Source organism: Gordionus sp. m RMFG-2023, chromosome 2 (assembly GCF_954871325.1).
Source record: "Gordionus sp. m RMFG-2023 chromosome 2, tfGorSpeb1-WG-v2, whole genome shotgun sequence".
Taxonomy (NCBI): Eukaryota; Metazoa; Nematomorpha; class Gordioida; order Chordodea; family Parachordodidae; genus Gordionus; species Gordionus sp. m RMFG-2023.
The window spans coordinates 41,626,485-41,647,440 of NC_088776.1; the positions used below are offsets into that span (position 1 = coordinate 41,626,485).

The 20,956-nt window shown below is 27.1% G+C and overlaps 1 protein-coding gene across 1 annotated transcript; it reads left to right on the forward strand.

The window, feature by feature from the left end:
- Positions 1–5,634: 5,634 nt before the first annotated feature.
- On the forward strand, positions 5,635–18,951 carry LOC135923235 (E3 ubiquitin-protein ligase RMND5A-like). Its single transcript, XM_065457879.1, has 8 exons — positions 5,635–5,767; positions 5,810–5,946; positions 5,988–6,125; positions 6,171–6,271; positions 6,320–6,739; positions 8,660–8,768; positions 9,141–9,295; positions 18,539–18,951. The coding sequence occupies exons 1-8, from the start codon at positions 5,635–5,637 to the stop codon at positions 18,600–18,602; spliced, it is 1,257 nt and encodes a 418-aa protein (XP_065313951.1). The 3' UTR covers positions 18,603–18,951.
- Positions 18,952–20,956: the final 2,005 nt, after the last annotated feature.

The following is a 20,956-nucleotide window of genomic DNA, read 5'->3' on the forward strand; positions in this document are numbered from 1 at the left end:
CTTTAAAGACAAGCGACTAGATAGAACAAAGGGTCAAGACGTTCGAGCTGCAATCGTTAATCGCTGACCAATATAGCCAAGTGTCGACGGAAACCTTAGTCTAAGATACTAAAGTTGATGATCATAGAGACAGGAATTCGTGGAAACAATCGTTACTCGCAGACAAATTATCGTCAGTCGTTTACCGTCATTAGTTACCAGAAACCGTTAGGAACAAGCAAAGACTAGGATAATTTACCAAAGGGATTAAAACGAAATATAATTAAAAGAGCTAGAAGAATGTATCGGGAATCATGATAACAGAAGTATCGAGTTCGTCAATGGCCTATAGAGATCAAGAGATAATCGTTTACAAGGGGTTGACAAGAAACAGAAGGAATCAAGAATTTCAGATTGTAATCGGATACAAACAGTCCTTAGAAGTGAAGAATATTAGACAATAGACCGCCGTCGTTAGAAACTAGAAGACATTAAAGATTAAGACGAGATTCGGTGGAGAAACAAGATCAGTAAAATCAAAATCGGAAGAAAGGAGATCATTCGCAGAATGGTGGGACTAATCTAAGTGGAAGGGTGTTGTAATTGTGGTAATATTCAAATTTACTAGATTAAGAAAAACGCCAGACAGGCAAATTACTTTATAACAAAATTACGAAGCCGAAAGATATTCAAATCTACTCAACAAAAAAGAATTAAATCTCGATACAAATTGAGACTATGCAAATGTCGATTAAAGAAAAAGGATATATAATGGAGAAATTATGATGCGAAAGAGGATGATTAAATTATTATTTTTAACTTAAATTTACTTTTTAATTTATTTTTTCTTATATTAATTTTAATTTTAATTTTAATTTTATTTTGATTATGTTTTTCACGTTGTATTTAATTATATTTATTATTATTTAATAAAGGATTCAACTATAATTTTAGTATATGTTTCTTTTTATTTTATATTTAGGTTTTGATTCCAATGTCAAATCTCGCTTTCTTGACAATTATAACAAAAAAAAGCTAAAATTGAACCAGGACCATCTAAGCGATATACTCGTAGATAAACATATGATGACTAATTTGACTGACTTCTATGCTGCTGGACATGTTTGTTCTCCTAGTAATTATTCCCCCAATTGGTTTAAAATGAGGTTATGGGATCAAGTATAATACATGGGTAATTTAGCTGCTCAATGATAAGTTTAATTATTTTTGAAACACTATTATAGTATTCAAGTAAATAAAATAAGTAAGACTTACTAAGAAATGTGATTTATCTCTATTATAACTCAAATAACTCATGTGAAAAAAAATATTTATAACACATGGCTTTAGTGATTCTACCCATCGGACGGTTTTCTTTTAATCTATTTTTCATACACGATGACGTTTTATTTGTTTGATAATTTGAAATATAAAATATATTTGTCATTTTTTATATCAATGTTTATTTTATTCAAAAATTTAAAATATATTATGCTCTGAATTCATATTTTTAACTTGACTAATTATATTGTGGTAGTGCTGTAAACAGCTAGATTTGAGTTGATTTTTAAAAACGGTCCGATTAAGATTTTAGCCGAAATAATATTATGTAAGCCTCGACATTTTTTAAATAGAGGGCTTAAATCTTTCTGCCATCTATGAGCAAAATATTCAAGCTTACATAATAATATTTTGGCTAAAATTTTAATCGGGGCGTTTTTACTTTTAACAAAACAACATTATTGTGGGATAGCCACATATTATCATTACAAGAAACTCTGTAGGTATTTTGATCGGGGTTTTTTTAGTATATATATTTCTGAAAAGTTTTAGTTAATTTTTATAAAGGATTTTAAAGATATTTTCATGTTTTTAGTTTAAATTTATCTCCAACTTACCACTCAAGGCAGTGGCGTAACGGGGGTGGTTTTCGGGTTTGGACCCCTCCCAGAGCAAAATTTTTTTTTTAGATTATACGTTCAAAAGACTTAAAAGTGACTTTATATCAAATAAATATCATTAATATTTATATTTTTCTGGTTTTGATGTTTGTGTAAGGATATTATACTACTATTGAAATTATTCTGGATAGTATTATTATAAAGTCATTGAGAATAACATACTAAATTATAAAAACATATTATTGATGCATTTAAGATATATATTTATTATATATTATCGAAGATATAGTTATGATTTGTAAGATAAACCCGGCCGAAGGCCGGCAAAAGGGCCGAAGGCCCGTTAAAGAGAGTCTGAGGGGCGAAGCCCCACAGGCTTTTATATGTATGGACCCCCTCTAAAAAAATTCCTAGCTACGCCACTGATTCAAGGGTAGTATCACTAAACACGAGGGATCCGAAGTGATCCGTTAACCTGAGCCTAACCATAATAATTTTTCGAACCTCCCCGAAAAACTATATAATTTTCATCTAAGCGGTTTATATTATGTTTTTTTTTCTTGGTCCTATAATTTTAACCCTACTTCTCTATACAGAAAAATTATTAATTACATTATTTTTTAGCCTGTTAAAATGTATTTGAAGCACAAATATAATAAATGCCTCATTTTCAACATCACTGGCTTCTTGGATTCGAGGCGGGAAGTATCTATATAAAATCACGATATTTTATTTTTGCGTTTTTGATATGCGATATAAAGTTCATTTATCACTTAATGAAAAATAAAGAGCCAAAGCTCCTCTCAGCACAACATACAACATAATTACAGGGGCATAATGGAATTGAATGATTTACCATCTTTTGAAAACAAACTTATCTCAAGATAATATTGTCATGGATAACTTAGGAATGGGAAATAGCTTAGTTATAACTGCCTTTAACTAAGCTGAAGCCTTATAAAAAATAAGTATAATAGATAGCTGATGGCCGAATAAATTGCTTTGTCTAAAATTAGCGGTCTGCTCACAAGGAATTGCGAAAAAAAACTAAAAAAATTCATATTTGATTATTTGGATAACGTTGAGAGAGTAATTAAATAGACTTCTTTGATGGCCTACCGGAAGCCCAAAAAATATGAATACCCAAAATAATTTTAATTAATTAAAGTGCTGACAGTCTACAAATTGTAACATTTTAAGAGTTTTGAAAGGATTGAGAGATTAAAATCGTTGTCAAATAAGAAAGGTTAAAATAACATGATACTAAATCAGACTAATATCCTCGTTAGAACTAAAATGATACTAAATCAGACTAATATCCTCGATTATATATATTTTTCTATAATATTCGTCAAATCAGAAAAGTTAGAACTAAAATGATACTAAATCTTTATTAAATAATAAGTTAAAAATATAATCAAACTAAATTAATTAAAAAAAATTAAAATAATCAAAAATTAAAATTAAATAATTAAGTTCGTAAAATCATTATCTGTGTTTATACAAATATCCTCGAATATATATATACTTTTCTATATTTCATTTACATAATGTTTTACAAACAAACTGAAAAAATCTTGAACTTATTCGAAATTTAATTCTTTTTTCTTGAGTAGATTTGAATATCCTTCGGCTTTGTAATTTGGTTTAACAATTATAACACCCTTCCACTTAGATTAGTCCCACCATTCTGCGAGTAAGGCATGGTTCCCGATACATTCTTCTAGCTCCTTTAATTATATCTCGTTTTACTCCCACATTATCCTAGTCTTTGCTTGTTTCTAACGGTTTCTAGTAACTAATGACGGTAAACCACTGACGATAATTTGTCTGCGAGTAACGATGGTTTCCACGACTTCTTATTCGATTTTTTATCTTATACTAAATTTTTGATAAGCAATTGGCTATAATTTGTCAACGATTAACGATAGCATCCTGGTCTTCTTGTCAATATATCCACTTTGCCTTAAGATCTCTTATACGATAATGATTTCTTGTATCTTTTGATCCAAAATAAAAATCCGATCTCTAATTGAGCTCGATTGCGGCATAAATTTTCTAATGACGAAAAGCCGTTTCTCTTTATGAAGATTTTTTGGTTAATCAACAACCTGATATTTTGCTAAATATTATCAACTTAAATAACAGTCAACCATATATCTTTATAACGAATTTCTTTTAGCTACATCGATCACTTGTACGTATAACGATCTCTTGTGACGCATTCTTTTTAGCTAAACGACTAATTCTCCGAAATACGACCATTAATATTGATACCATTGTTTTATTGCTCTCATTCTTTGTCTTAGTGTCGATAGTCATCTCATACATCCCCTTCCCCCTTTATTTAGAATCTCTTTTCAGAGTTAATTAGACTGACTTTTGATCTTCTAAAGCCTGTATCAATCGCTGTAAGGCACCTCTGTACCAATATGGTATTGATATTTATATTGCTGAGGCTAGTGGGAGAGACTGAATATCTATGGAATTTACTCTTTATTCAACTTTCAAAATAATAATCAAAATATCATCGGGTCTATAGTTAGAATAAAATGATACTAACTCTTTATTAAATAATAAGTTAAAAATATAATCAAACTAAATTAATTAAAAAAAAATTAAAATAATAAAAAATTAAAATTAAAAATTATAATTAAGTTCGTAAAATCATTATCTGTGTTTATACAAATATCCTCGAATATATATATACTTTTCTATATTTCATTTACATAATGTTTTACAAACAAACTGAAAAAATCTTGAACTTATTCGAAATTTAATTCTTTTTTCTTGAGTAGATTTGAATATCCTTCGGCTTTGTAATTTGGTTTAACAATTACAACACAAATCAAACTCCCAAAAATGTTCTAGAGTTATAGATTATTTTATTCTCACATCACGTGATGATAATTAACTTTTTGTCGCTACTATCTCTCTCAGAAGATGTTGACAATTTCTCAATAATACGTATTGTTAAGCAAGTTATTACTTACAATTTTTAATATACATATGCCAGCGATTTTAATCTAAATTTGATTAGGAAATTGATGGCTACCAAAAATTTAATATCTTTTTAGGGCCAGGAGTAATCAAACCCGTCTATGATTATTGCCATAATAATTATTATATTTTGTTAAAAATTTATAATATTGATTCATAGACCTGCAGGTCCGGTCGGGTTTAAAAAAATTTTTAAATTCCCGAGCCGGGCCTTAAAATATTTTTTAGAAAAATCCGGGCTGGGTGGGGCTGTATATTTTAAAAGTAAATATTATAAATCGCCATTATTAGCTATAAAAATCAAATATAATATATTTTAAAATAATGGGCGGGCTTGAAAATTAAAAAAAAATAAAATACGTGCCGAGTCAGGCCTGAAAATATAAAACATGGGTAAGGTCCAAAAAAATTTTTTGAAAATATAATTTGGGCCTGGTCGGGCCTTGCAAATGTTACTTCTGCAGGTCTCTGATTTAAATAAACAGTGAATATATTATATGATCCACTTAGTCTACCAGAGTTTTTTCTCCAATTTTTTATTTAACCAATATCTGATATTTATATTATAGGATGTTAAATTAAATCTATAGGCTTTTATTACTTCTTCAATTACTTATTTTAAATATATTTCCCAATATTAAAATATTTCCTTGAGAATATAAAGATTGAGTTCGTTGTTATCTTATACAAAAATTTGACATGAAATTCGAAGTCTATTACTTTAAACTCGAATAACTCCGATTAATTCAAAAAAATGGATATTTTAAACCCAGCTGATAAAGAAATAAAAAATATAGAGGTTAAAATAGAAAATTTAGATCGTTCACTAGAAAAAATATTTGATGAGACAATATTAAATCTATATAAAACAAAGGAATTTATTAAAGGTTATTATATATTCAATAACATGAATTAAACTGTCAATAAAGAGAATGGATCAATATCACTATCAAAATTTTTGGTATGTGAATATTTAAATCTTTTAAAAGATTCGTTATCGAAAAGTTCTACTGAGCACAAGGATATACATAGTTTAATTTCAAAATTTGGAAAAATAATTGAAAAAGTAAATATGTAATTTAACCTTAAAATATATGACATATTTAGAATTTTGTTTCAAATTATTATGATGCCTGCTTAGATCCAAATTTTGAAAATCCTACAAATATCAAAATTCTTAATGAAATGATCTGTGAACATTTTTTTAGACATGGAATATGCTTAATAGCTGATAATTTAATTCGAGTTTAAATGAAATGAATTATTTTAATAGATTTATATATTTTTTAGGAATCAAATATTGTACTCAGTAAAGAACAAAAAGAACCATTTATTGAGTTAAATAATATACTGCAGTCATTAAAGCAAAAAGATTTACAACCAGCCATAAAGTTATTATAATAAATTTAAAAACTCTTGGAATTTTTAATATTTTTTAGATGGACCAGTGATCATCATGAGGAGTTATTGGCAAAAAATAGTGATCTAGAATTTAAAATTCACAGACTATCTTTCCTAGAGATATTGTCTCTTTCATCAACCTCTAATGGTCTAAATTGCAATAATAGTTCAGAAACCCCAACTCTTAATCAAACTAAAATGGCCCTTATCTATGCAGCTAAAAAATTGACCCCATTTGCTAATTGCCAAATGAAAGAATTTCAAAAGCTTATGGGTTACCTTTTGTTTGCAAATAACCAAAATAATGATTGTAATGATAAAGCCACTTCTGGAAATGAAAATAAAACAACAGCTATATCAAAATATGATGATTATGCTTGGGAAGAAATAGAGGAATTGTTTGTGAGAGAAGCTTGTGCACTATTAGGTTTCTCCACTGAAAGTCCATTGAGTGTCAGGTTTATTTCTACAGTGAAATCTCTCAAATGTGGACCTCTCCTTTTACTGGTATCTCTCTGGCAAAAGAATATAATAAGTGTTCTATGTACAGTGGTAGATAAAAAAGAGGGGTCATATTCTTCCTTGAGAAATATTTTAAAACTCCCATATTAGGAAAATTATATATACTCTTTTAACTTTGAATAAATACACTTCATTGGCAAGTCAGTCTGACCAGTCAATTATGGTCAAATGATCAAAGGTATTTTAGGCCTGTCAAAGTCATTCCATGTCAAATGAGCAAGAAAATTGAGATTTTCTGCCATCCACTTTCAATTTTCATTAAAATTTGCTATATTCTTTTTATATCAAAAATGAAATTTAACTCATTAGCTATTATAAGATGTGTGATAATGGGATTAAAGATAAAAATTGGGGTTTTTTTGCCCCCTTCCAACACTAAATAATAAGTTTTTATTAAAAAATAAATTAGTTTTTGTAAGAACATTAATAATCCACAAATTCCCAGACTGTTAAATTTTTTGTTCAATCTGACCAATAAAAATTTTAAAAAAAGATTTGCCCATCATGGCCCGGCCATCAAAATTTTAAAGTTTGCCCTTTGATCATAAAATTAAAGTCCATGATGGTCTCTGCACTTAATTTCTGATTCATCCATCAAGTAAAAGGGATTTTCTGATTGCCTGTCAGCAAAAAGAGAAATATATATTTCCCTGGCATTCTTGTTAGATTATCTGCTAATTTTATTATAATATCATCCCCCTTCTTTCTCAATTATGGATTTTTTTTGCTTTATTTCATAATTTAAGCAGAAATTTTATATATAATCCATTTTTTAATTTATATTTTTCCTGATATACTAAATTATGTAATTGGAGATAATGAATGATAATAAAACATTTAATTTAGTTTTCATAATAATAAATATTTTTTGGAAATTTGTTTTTAATAAATTATAATAAGAAAACACAAAATACATTTTTTTTAATATTATTTTCTTTTAAATTTTAATTATGCAAAACATATATGTATATATTAGTGTATTTATAAATAATTCAAATTTTTGATAACAGGATCTTAGAAGTTCCCTAAAATATATGTATAGGGAATTTTCACAGCAGACACACATTTTTATTTATTTATGCCCAAATAATCATGGATATATATTTCTATTTCTGCAATATATTTTAAAATATATGAGATGCACTTTTCTAATATGATAAATAGAAGAACTAAATATCTTGTTTGTATGAGTTTAGTATCTGCCAAGTTATCTGTTGGTAAGGTGCCAGACTTATGGTAACAGGTATGTCCAAACAAATCAAACTGTTGATTAATTAATATATTAAATAAGTATTTATTTTTTAATCTCAAATGAAATTATAAAAACATGTCCAAAACATAAATTTTTTTATAAATTTTAAAAGTTTAACATACGATTTTATTAAAATTTGTGAAAGTTTTGTAACTTTTTGAATTTTTTTAATGATGTTTTGGACACAGCCTAATAAAGAAAATTTTGTCAACATATATTTTTTGTTATTTTTTTTTAAACTCTCCTCAAAAAATTTTTGGAGCTGAGTCTGATATATTATATTGACTATCTCTATCTTTACCAAAAATAACAGCATGTAAATGATGGATCTTATTAGAGATCAGTATTGGATGGCTTTGTGCAAAATATTACGAGCTTAGTTCACAAACTTTTTCATAAAATTGTAAGGGGTTGGTTTGGGGAGACCGGCCCGCGCCTACCACTAGATCTTATATACATTTCATATTTTTACTCTATAAACATTTTGCCCGACATGTCTAGTGATATTATTTGGACGAAACCTAGTTCAATTCTAGTCAATAAAAATTTACTATACAAATTATTTTGATATCACCATTACTATAATGGTAAATGTTTAATACAGTTTTTCATGTGGAGTAAAAGCTTACCCAGCTCTTTTAAACATCAAGCAAATGATGCAACAAAGACATGTGACTGGTGTTTGGAACTCTCATGTTAAGGATGAATTACCGGTAAATATAAACTTATTAATTATTATGTATTAAATTAAAACAAATTTAAGTGAAACCTTTAAAATGACTGACTGTCTTTAGACATTGTAAGTTAACATGCAATAAATACAAAAACCATGTAAATTTGTTAAAATAATTTCTATAGTAACCTAATCATGACCACCATAACTCATAAATTAACTTCCCATAAATCATTACTTTATGTAGTCTATACTGCATTGGTTATATAACTGATATTAAATTTAAAACATTTGAAGGAAGCAAGAAGTAAGAAAAAAAGAAGGAAAGAAAGCTTTTTATATTATAAAAAAACTTGGCGATGAAAATCGATCAAAAATAAGAGAAAAAAAATATTTATTTTGTCAAAACAAGGTGGAAGTAGATTTAGGCACCGAATGCAGATTTCACTCAATCTTTGCTTGCCCTATCTTACGTCAACAGAGCAATTCTTCCAATCCTCCTATGAGGCTAAAGTGTGGCCACGTTATATCGCGGGAGGCTCTTAATAAATTGGCCAATGTGTCCAAGTATAACGATTTAAATTTTTTTTGATGATTGAGAAATGAGCCTTTTTATAACGCCTGTGTGTTTTAAAGTAGTCAGGCTTAAAAAAAACTGTTATAATCTTGTAAATTTTCTGAATTCCTTCTTTTTTTTTTAAAAACTCCCACAAAATTAAACAATGAAATCTTCTTTTACACGTTTTATTTATGTGTTTCTATAAAAATTATATATGCACAGTGTATGATAGAAAAAGATTAAAGAAGAATATAAATACATGGAATATTAAATTTTTACTGCTGCTTTTCAATTTAAAATAAGAATTGAGTAATTTTCTAATTATCCGCTAAAAATAAGTTGCTAATATATAAAGGGATTTGAAAAATCGCATAAAAGCATTATTTGCCTTGGTTAATTTTAACAAATTGGCATATTTTTTTCCCTCATTTTAAAATGGTTGCAATTAAGCGATATTTATCTAAGTGTTGAGATTGTACAGCTAAATAGAGGCTGAGGACTGTAAACAAAATAAAGGATTATAATTTTTATTCTTTATTACTTCAAAAACAAATTATATTAATTTTCTAAAACACATTAAACGCGAATATAATATTAATAACGAAAAATAAATTATAATGAATATTTCTATTAACTAAATTATTTACAATAAAAAATCTTTTTAAACAACAAATTACAAATATTCTTTTTAGAATATATAAATACAACACTAAGGAGTTTCGATTGTATAAGGAATCTCTCATTAAAGGCTTAAAATGTCTTCTCCCTTAAAAATAATGACTTATATACCTCTATATACATTACAATATTGAAAAAAATTCTCAAACATTTTCAAAATTTTCCAGATGCATTCCGTTTTACAGCATATGTCTACTCTTTAGATTAAAGACGGCCAATGGTTTCGTTTCTCTGATTGAGACCTTTGAATCAAAGCCGCCGTGGTTTATTCAGTCTTTGTAATTGGTTTTTTATTCGGTCTCAGACAGTCCAGATTATTATTAATCTTGCTATAGGCAAATTATTATATTTTATTTGGAAAAAAAAAAAATTGCTGGTAACATTATCCAAACACCGCTTTGAAAATACGTTCTGTCTGGAAATTTAAAATATGCAAAGATGTTTTTTAATTGGGGAATTTCAGTTTTAAGGATCAAAAACACCCTCTCATTCATTAATTTTTAAATTCACAACGTTTAAAATATTGGTCCTTATGGTGATTTATTAAAAATTACTCCGCTACTCCTGAAAAACGTTATTAGAAAAAGTCATTATATAAGGTGCATCCTAACTTAACAGAAAAAAATAAGCCATATTTGTCGACATATTTTGTTTATTCCGCAAAGACTGACACTTTTTAAATGAGCTTTGCAGGGCCGTAGCCACAGGGGCGGGGCAGGCCCTCTTAAAAAAATTTTTGCCCCCAAAAATGGCCCTCATATATTTCCCCCTCCCCCCCCCCCCCAAAAAAAAAAATTTTTTTTGTAATTGATTATTTTTATATTTTTAAAATAAATTTTAAATATTGATTCAAAAAACATGTCTTGTTTGTAAATTTCTTCCTATCCTGTTTTATTTTTTTCCAATAATAAATCATCATTCATTCGTATTTTATTTTTCACGTGTGTTTGCGTATAACATTATATAGGCGCTTAATTATAACGTTTAAGTTGTAGTTATTTCAATGATAATTATTTTATTAATTATGGTTCAATGACAATATTATTATCTTTTGAAGGTCTCTGATATAGATCTGGGTGCAAATCATAAAAAACCGATTGATATATATATATTTAAATTATTCCTCACCCCCCAAAACCTCGAACCCCCACTTAGAGTGATAATTATTTACAATCAAAATCTAAAGAAACAGATTGATACCGATCCGTAAATATTTATTAAAATAAAAACGGTTCTTATTAAATTTTTATAAAATTTGGTAATTATATTGTGCAGTGTTGTTAAATAGCAGGATTTGGGCAGATTTTTAAAAATGGTTCGATTAAGATCTTAGACAAAATAATATTATCTAAGCCCGATATAACCAGTTATTTGAAACAGCGGTGAACATTTTATCATTATAAAGAAAATAGTGAGATAACAACAAATTAACCGTAAATCTTTACGATCTTAAATCAAGATTTCATGATATTTCTTAACATACAGGAGCTACCTTTCCGTGGGACTGGTTCAACAAAAATTACGGATGCTGCAAATGTAGAAAACATAATTTATTCTTTCTGGACTAATTATAGTAATGTTTTCATACACCATCCAAAAAGATCCTGTTAAATAAAAATACGAAATTTATATACAAAAATACGTGATATACATCACCCAGATTCAAAAAGAAGTAATATCTATTATGATAGATATGGTGCCTGATTATATTTCAGATAAATATAATAAAAGTGAGATGCCTTAATTTTTGTCTTAAATCTGATGTGACAAAAGATGCATCAGATTGTAAAAACCCAAGAATAATTATTAATATTTTTTCTGGAGAAGTCCAAGAAAATTTAATAGGGATTATTAATTTACAGTGTCTTTCTGCTGAAAGCATAACTAATGGCATTTTAAAGCAACTTAATGAGTTAAATATTAATTCAACGAATATGATAAACCAGGCATATGATGATGCAAACGTTATGTATGGCCGAAATGGTGGAGTGCAAACCCTACTTCAAAAAATAATTAAATTGCTACAACCACATGTTGCATCTTGTGGTTCAAAATTGGTATAATAATATTGTTATCATTTCTAATTTTTTTAAATTTATTCAATGCATTGCATAATTTTTTGGGCGGTCTAACGTATCCTGTTAATATGCAGGCCATACTCTTAAGAGACTTTTAGGCCAAAGGTGGACTGGTCATAAACATCTCGCATCATTTATTTAATTTTGAGGCTATTGGTGAAGTATTAGTTTACTTTTCTAAAAGAACTCTTAATTCAGAGGTTTCCACTCATGATTTTGTCGAAGCCTCTGGTTTTTTATCTCAATACGTTAATATAAATTACGTTATATTAGCCATTATAATTTATGAGATATTAATAACAATAGATCCACTATATAAGTATCTACAGTCAGTAGGTACTTATCAAGTGGATGCTAAAAATTATATTGATTCCACTATCAATATATTTAAAAAATATAAGAAGCAATAATTCTATTGATTTGATTAGAATAAAGGCTGAAAAACTTTAATCTCACTCCCCACAAATTATCAAGAATACGTAAAACGCCTATAAATTTTCAACATTTTTTAGTCGAGACCAAATTATAATTTGATTGTGAAAAAGACTCCAATTGGAGTTCTTTAAAAAGGAATTATTGATTACTTTGTTGATAATTTATTAGATAGATTTACACAAGATGATTATGATCTTCTATCAAGTTTTAATGCATTGTCCCCCTTTGATAGTGATTATTTTATATCGGACAAAATGGCCTGTTTATTAAACTTAAATATGGAAATTTTACATCATGAAATGAAAATAGCTAAAGGATTATTAGCTGCAGAAGTTAAAGAAACACATAATTTTGGAAATAACCTAAATATTATGTATAAAAAAAATATCATCATGCATTTAAAGAATTGTATAATATAAATGCTACTCAGCAGCCATCATCAACCAAAGGCTTGTGTGGCTTCTTTTTCTGTAATAAAGAGAGTTCTATCGAGCACTAGAGGGTCGATGAAAAAAGATCAAATGTAAGCAAAATTTAGTATTGATGACTTATGAAAAAAAAATAACACAAAATTTATCCTTTAATTCATTTATGTTAAAATTTAAAAATAAGAAATTGTCTTATTATATTATAGTATTATTTTGTATGTCCATATTATAGTAGTGCTGTAAACATTTTAAAAATCGAACGCGTTCAACGTTCATTGACAAAAATCGAACGCGTTCACGTTCAAATTCAAAAAAAGGAACGCGTTCAAGTTCATGAACGCGTTCATACGTTCAAAATTTTATGATAAATTTTTTTTAAAATTTAATTTGATATAAATAAATGCCTTATATTTTTCAACACAATATATTAGCCATGAGAAAAAATAATAGTTTTATTTTGATAATATAATTATAAATACAATATAATAGAGCGATAAAAAAATAAATTTATAAAAAAATTTTCTTATTAATTTTTAATAATAATTGCTTTTCAAAATTTTCATCTGATAGGCATGAACGCTTGTCAGTTAATACAGCGTTAGCTATACTAAAAACTCGCTCAACAGGGGCAGATGAAGGGATTGCGGTGTTATACTTGATAAATAATTCTTTTAAAAGGGGGAATTTATTAAAAACATTTAATGTTTTATCCATTGTTTCAAAAAATTGAGCTATGTTATCATCCTCTAATCTGCCTTCTTCTTCCTCGTCAAAAAAAAAGGATATCTCGGAATTGATTTTAAAACAGTGAAATATTTTTGATATTTGGGCCATGGTAATTCTAATTCATCTAATATTGAATTTTGATTTTCAGAATCTGATGATGAAATATTTATATCCATGCAAATGCTAATCTATTAAATTAAAATATAAAATATTCAAATTAATAAACTTTAATCTTATCTTCTCTAGCAGTAGCACTATGGTACGTTAATTGCAATATGAAAGAGGAAAAAGTAAAAACAGCTGATTAAAAAATATAAGACTTTTTGTTAAAAAATTGGATTAAATATTAATTTTTCAAATAAATAAAAATATAAGACTTTTTTGTTAAAAAATGCGGATTAATATTGATTTTTCAAATAAATAAAAATAAAAAGTGTTTTTAAAATTGAACGAACGTAAAATTGAACGCGTTCATCAAAGAAAAGGAACGCGTTCACGTTCAAAGTTCGTCAAAAAAAAAGGAACGCCGTTCATCACCTTTTTTCAAAAAAACGAACTTCGTTCACGAACGCGTTCGTTTACAACACTATATTATAGTACTATTTTGTATTCATATAACATTAAAAATTTTTTAATAAAAATAGCAAAAAATTTATATAAATGCTTAAATATTTGTTTTATTTAAAAAAAAAATAGTGACCCCCCTAAGTAAGCAGCTCCCCCCCTAACTGAAAATTCCTGGCTACGGCCCTGGAGTTTTGGGATATAATTTTAAAGTACCGGTTTTCTAAAGCCTTTTAAGTATCAACTGTAGCCTCTAAATTAATAATTATGGGAGGTACATCAATGCTCGTAGAAAATCATAAATTTCTACTATGTTAATCAAGATATCAATATCCACATCTTCAAAATCTTTATCCCTTTCACAACTTTTATTCTCAAACATTCTAAAAATACAAAGTTATATATAATTTTAAAATGATTAATTTAGAATAACCTGAAAGTCTTCACAAAGTTTCTACCATTGTCAGTAATGGTTTTTACTACCTTATGGATTTTAAAACTTCTATGTATATCAGTTATAATCTTGGTCAAGACTTCAATGTGTGCTTATTTTCAACATGTTTAAGGCTATGATCAGGCAACGTATTCAGGAATTTTCAACTGGGGAAGGGAGGTGATTTTATTAGTATTAAAATCATTTTTTGGAGATTAAAAATTTATTAGAAGTAATCATCATATAAAACTTATTAAAACCAGTCATATTTGAAAATATGATAATTTCAAACACAAATAATAAAATATTGGTAAATACAAAATATTAAGAGCGAATATAATACGGTTAAAAAATATTATAGCTATATAAACCGGTATGTAAATCACAATAAAATATAAAATTAAACATTTTATAATGATTTAAAGAGTTAGTCAAAATATCGTTCATAAATGAAAATTTAATCTTCTTTGCTATTGCGCCAATTTTTTAATAATTTGTTTTGTGTTAGGGATTAGATCTCGATGAGTAAAGGTAGTCTATTCAATCAATTTTAAGATGTCATACTTTTGATATAGGTTTTTATGTAATTAAGGAAGGTCCTCCCATTTGTGTTTGTATTAATTGGTATCATTGCCAAATATACAGTCATTTTTGGAAAACTTATAAAATATATTTTAAAGTATGCAATGCTTTTACTGTATTTCTTGGAAGATTATCTACAAAAATGAATCTTTTATACCATTTAAATTGTGAAATTAATTGGCCTTTAGATACATTTATATCATCTGAATAAAATTTAGCTAAATATTTAATTTTTCAATATCAAGATCTGATATATCCTCAGATCAGAGGAAGTTATGAAATATGGTATTTGTAAATGTGATAATTCACAAATCGTTCATTGATTTGAGTCAACTAAATCCAAAAGTGGAATAGAAACGGATATTTTATTACATTCCTCAATTGAGTCCACATAAATATTAGAACGATTTTTTTGTTGGTAAAGTCGAGGCTTGTGAATCTCAAAATCATATATTTCGCTCCACCTCAACAATCACATAAATCTCGAGAAATTTCTGATTGATATTATCTCTTGGTCTTCTAAAGTTGTAATATAATAATATTCACGTCAGCTTTGAAAAATATTGCATAAAATTGTTGTGTAATAAATAATTTATTAATACATTCCAATGAAAAAAATCGACAGTCATTAAATTTAATAATGTATTAGCTTCAAATCAAATATGTGTTTCAGATGATTCTGATTTCTTTAAGGGCATACAAACTAGGCTCTTCTAGATTCAAAAAAATGCGATAACAGCAAAATGTAAGAAAGTAAAACTTTAAATTATCGTCAGATAAAATATTAATATCAAGAAATAAATATTTAAATTAATTTGAACTTTTTGCAAATATTTAACATAGAATATAACCCTATTTGAAATAGAATACTTTGCAATTCACAATTCGTGAAGCTCTTTTATATTTTATCAAAAATTTTTGCTATAGGGCGGGGGATTTCTCCCTCTCTCCCACCCCCTCCCGCTGGCTACGCGTCTGGCTATGGCTGCAGATTATTGGAATGATTTCGAGTCGATTCAATGAGCTTTTACAGCTAAAAATTGCTTTATTAAGATCCACCTCGTTTAGAAAAAATATTTACTGTAGGAAGGAGATGGACATTTTATTTCATCCAATTCAGTATCATCTACATCTGATAACTATTATAAGTTATGATTGTATAATTATATTTGCATAACGATAAGTATAACGATTTAATTTTCTGACAGTTTTTTTATTATTATTAATTAAGATTCGAATATTCATGATTTAAGTTAAAAAATTTTTTTTATGATATTCAATTTTGTTGAATTATAGTATATTTTGCAAAATTTTTTATTTTTTATTTGTAAATTTAGTATGTGAATTTGTCTATAAATAATTTATTATATAAAGATATGCCAAATTATATTTTGCAACCATATTTTTATTATTAATTTCCAAGTCAATAAAATTTTAATAAATTCTCTTATATTATTCTTAATTAATTTTTATTGGTACTAACTTAACGTTATCTCTTAGTCTACACGAATTAGAAAGGCTCAACATTTAAAATAACAATAGTTTCAAAAATTTTAATAAATATGGAAATCATTCAATATTAAATTGATTGTTTAAACAATTTATGTAATATAATTACAATCTAGAGGAGCGGCATCCCAAAAAGGAGCTAACCACCGCTCCCGCCCCTGCTCCCGATTTTTAATATATAACGACGCTCCAGATGTTTTTAACGGCGCCCCATAAGCGCTCTTTAAAAACTCTACTTATTATGATCTTTGCCCCCTTTGACTATATGCAGACCTATGCGCCGATAGTATTATCGGCGGCACAGTTTTTTTAAACGATCGGTTGGCGGCGGCGAAACGATTTGCCTCAAAAATCGGCGGCGGCGCGGCAGCATCAAATAATTATCTAACTTAAATTTTTAAATTATAAATTCATTGGAAACATTTTTAAAATAAAATTTATGCTTTATTATGTTTATAACTATAATTTAACGATTTTATTAAGTTATAATTATCATGTATAAATAATATTTTATTTAGATTTATATAGGACATAATGTTGATCTTTTAGAGTTCAGAGTGAGCCCAACTATGGAAAATATACGCTCGCTGGGTGTGCGTTTAGCTAGAACGCACAGGACCTTTCTAGCTAGTATTGAAAGTTCAGGAAGATCCAATGCTCTTATCTTCCAAAAATATAAGACATCTTTTATCTCTAAATTATAAGGCGAAAATAATGAATGCACTCTTTTTCTAGACTAGTTAAATAATCTTGTTGTTCCAGGCTAGGATCCAAAAGTGCTCGTAACACCTAAGTAAAAAATAGAACAAAGAGAAATAATATTTAAAAAACACTAATTTATGTATTTTTAAATAGTACCTGAAGATCGCTTATTGGAAAATTCTAAATTTTGTTTAAATATTTCTTCCTTACATGATAAGTCATGTTTGTCAAGTAAATGTTTTATTGTGTTTGATATGCTGATATTTTTTGAAAAAATATTGATTGGATAATTAATTAAAAAATTCACAAATATTTTAAAAATAATAAAAAAATTTACTCTGAAAATGAATAATTATTTTAATCCCCACCATCTTTATCAAGTGCTATTTGCAAGCATATATTACAAAAAACTTTATCTGCAGCAACACTGGTTCTCTTATTATTTGTGTCAGTTTTTAATATTAAGGATCCAAAATGTTTCCATGCAAAAGCAGGTTTTGCTTGCAATATACTTTGTTACATTGATATTGCAATGCTGCATCTATTATAATTGTTTATCGTTAATTAAAATTTCCTTTTATGATAAATAATAAATTTTGTAATATGAGTTGTAAATTGCATTGTATTACTAATTATAAAATAATTGATGGTCTGATACAAAAGATTTGAAACATCAAAAATTAAAAGAATAAAATATATTATAATATTCAATACTTTTTATGTAAATTACTAGTCTAATAATAACATATCATCTTGCTCATATCAAATGTTTTTATAAATAATATTTATTAATTTTAAAAAATAAAATCGCATTTTTTAATAATTTGAAGTCCTTAAATTCGTTTTATAATCTGCTTGAAATCTTATAGGCTGAGAAAAAAAAATTTATCGAACGAAAAATATTTAAATTAACTTTAAAATAATATTTTTTGAATTATGATAGATAAGGTCTGCCTAATTCTAATAGTAGGAATTGAGGTAGATAACGATTTATAAGGGATGTTCACTAGTTTTGAACCTCCACCATTTTAAACATTTTAGTGATTGGGCAAGATAATTATTTTATTTTAATCATAATAATTTTTATATTATTTTTTGATTAAAAATATAAATCAGAGTCAAATGTCCTTATTGTCCGGAAGAATTGGCATTAACCGACGCTAAACAAATATTTTTTTAACCAAAATATTTCTCAAAAATGTTATCTCTTATCTAAATCGTCGCACAATTATTATTATAGCCTATAACTCACTGTTGGTCGAAACTTTTGGAGTACCATCCACCGTTTACAATGAAAGGAGGAAACCATCAAAATTCAATTATATTTGTTAAATAAATGGCATATTGTTTAATAGCTTTTTTGTAAAATTAATCAAGTAGAGCTAGAACCCTATAATATGATCATGCTATAAAATCTAAATCATCATTTAGTAATAAAAAACATAATATATTCATATAAATTATATTTTCTTTTATATTGTAAAAAAATAATTTATATCATAATTCCTTACAATTATGCATAATTTGTCTAATATTAAAAATATTATCCAAAAAAGTAGTTTCTTATCTGATGAATAAATAAAGTAACAATATGGCTGTAATCGTATGTGTCTAATTTATGAGAATGGAATATTTCTTAAAAGTTTTTTTGTAACATGTTAATTTATTATGGTGACATTGGACAAACAATTTTTGACCTCTCTATACACTTAATTTTATTTAGATTTTTTTGCATACAAAAAAATAAGGATCATTATTCATAAAAAAATAAAAATCACTTCCTTCATTGCACTACGTATTGATACTCAATTTTCCAGTCTTTTGGTCAAATCTATCATGCCTGATCCTATAAACAACAATATTTTTAAAAATCTTATCTTAATGGCTATTGAAATTACTGACTCAAAAGATGATGCTAGAAATGGAGCTAAAGGTGAATATTTTTTATTCACAGACCCATTCACGCTGGCACTGAAAATTATTTTACGACCATTCATACCCGATATTCAATATATTTTTTAGCAAGATCCGACCAGTCACTGGCAAAAAAATTCACAGACTATTTTTATAGAATAAAAAAAATTTAAAACTTTTTAAAGCATGATAATATTTTAACACATTTTTTATTTTATTTTACATTTAAATTTTTATTTGTTATAATTCTGTCTTTTTTATACTATGATATAAATAAGAAATAAACCATGTAATAATATTCGGTTATTTATTTTTGTAGCAATGTAATTAAGATTCACAACTCACTACATTTATAAATCAAAAATTTACTTAAAAAATGAAGAATCTTAATATATAACTCCTTGGTATATGCCAAAACGAGTTAATTTAGTTGAGTTCGTTCATCCTCTAGTAAAGGATTATTGTTTACGGATAGAAATTAATCATTTAATGGGAAACTGAACTGGCTATGGCGACAAAAAATGTAAGTGGCAAGTTTTCTAAACTTACGATTTTTTGCAAAATTATAGTTTTTGTTAACTTTATGAAAGTTCTTAAATTTTGTATTTTTAAAAAATCAGCTTTTCTTGGGGCAAATATAACTTCATATTTGATTCGCGAATAATGAATAAGAATTAAATAAACGGGATAGGGGGCAATGAGGATATCTTATGGAGAATTATAAGGAATTTTTCGTATTTTTGACATGACGTGCTCAAAAAAAAAATGAAGCCTTCCGCTTACTTTTAAATTATAGTGACAATTCTTTTTTTTACCATGGGCCCAATTCCGTAATCCAATTAGATATAAATCGAATATTCAGTAATCCTCTGCTTTTGAGAAAATACTTCCACATGACACAAAAGTTGATGGTTGCTTAAGGAGATCTCATTTACAGCTTTTATCGAGTAATCACTATTCATTGTTTTCAGGGATAATATTATATATACAATAGGTACGAGTAAGGGTTTATTGAATGAATTTTATCTAGATGATTGTAAAACGAAGGAAACACTTTAATTGTTAGTCGTTGAAGCTAGGCTTTTAATAGACATGTATGGAACATGAAAACTATTTTATTATATAACAAATGCCAATTGTCGCATATGATGCCAGGGATCCCTTTTTGTCCATAATCAGGGATGTGAACTCGGACCCTGAACCATCCTTGACCCTCGTATTTTGGCTGAACCCGGAACCGGACCCTTTTAAAAAGTGGAGGGTTCAGGGTGTTTAAAATTTTTAACTTAAAATTATTTTTTTTTAAATTAATGTAAAAATATATTTAAAAAATAATATAAAATTTTATTAATTTTAAAAAATAATGTAAAATTTTTATAATTTTATTAATTTTTAAAAAATAATGTAAAATTTTTATAATTTTATTAATTTTTTTCGTGGAATCTCCCTAAAAAATAGTCACTTTAAAACTATAATTGATAAAGCAAGGGATGTTGTAAAATATTTAAGAACTCCCACAAATGTTAGAATATTAAAACCCATGAAAAAGCAAATGGCAATTTTAGATTGCACAACACTTTGGCCCTCTATATGTATGATGCTAGAGCGATTATTAAGTTT

Coding starts and splice junctions, on each gene's coding strand:
- LOC135923235 (XM_065457879.1), top strand. CDS start 5,635: ATGGATATTTTAAACCCAGCTGATAAAGAAATAAAAAATATAGAGGTT. Junction 5,768..5,809: donor AACAAAGGAATTTATTAAAG/GTTATTATATAT, acceptor CTGTCAATAAAG/AGAATGGATCAATATCACTA. Junction 6,740..8,659: donor GAAAGTCCATTGAGTGTCAG/GTTTATTTCTAC, acceptor TGTTTAATACAG/TTTTTCATGTGGAGTAAAAG.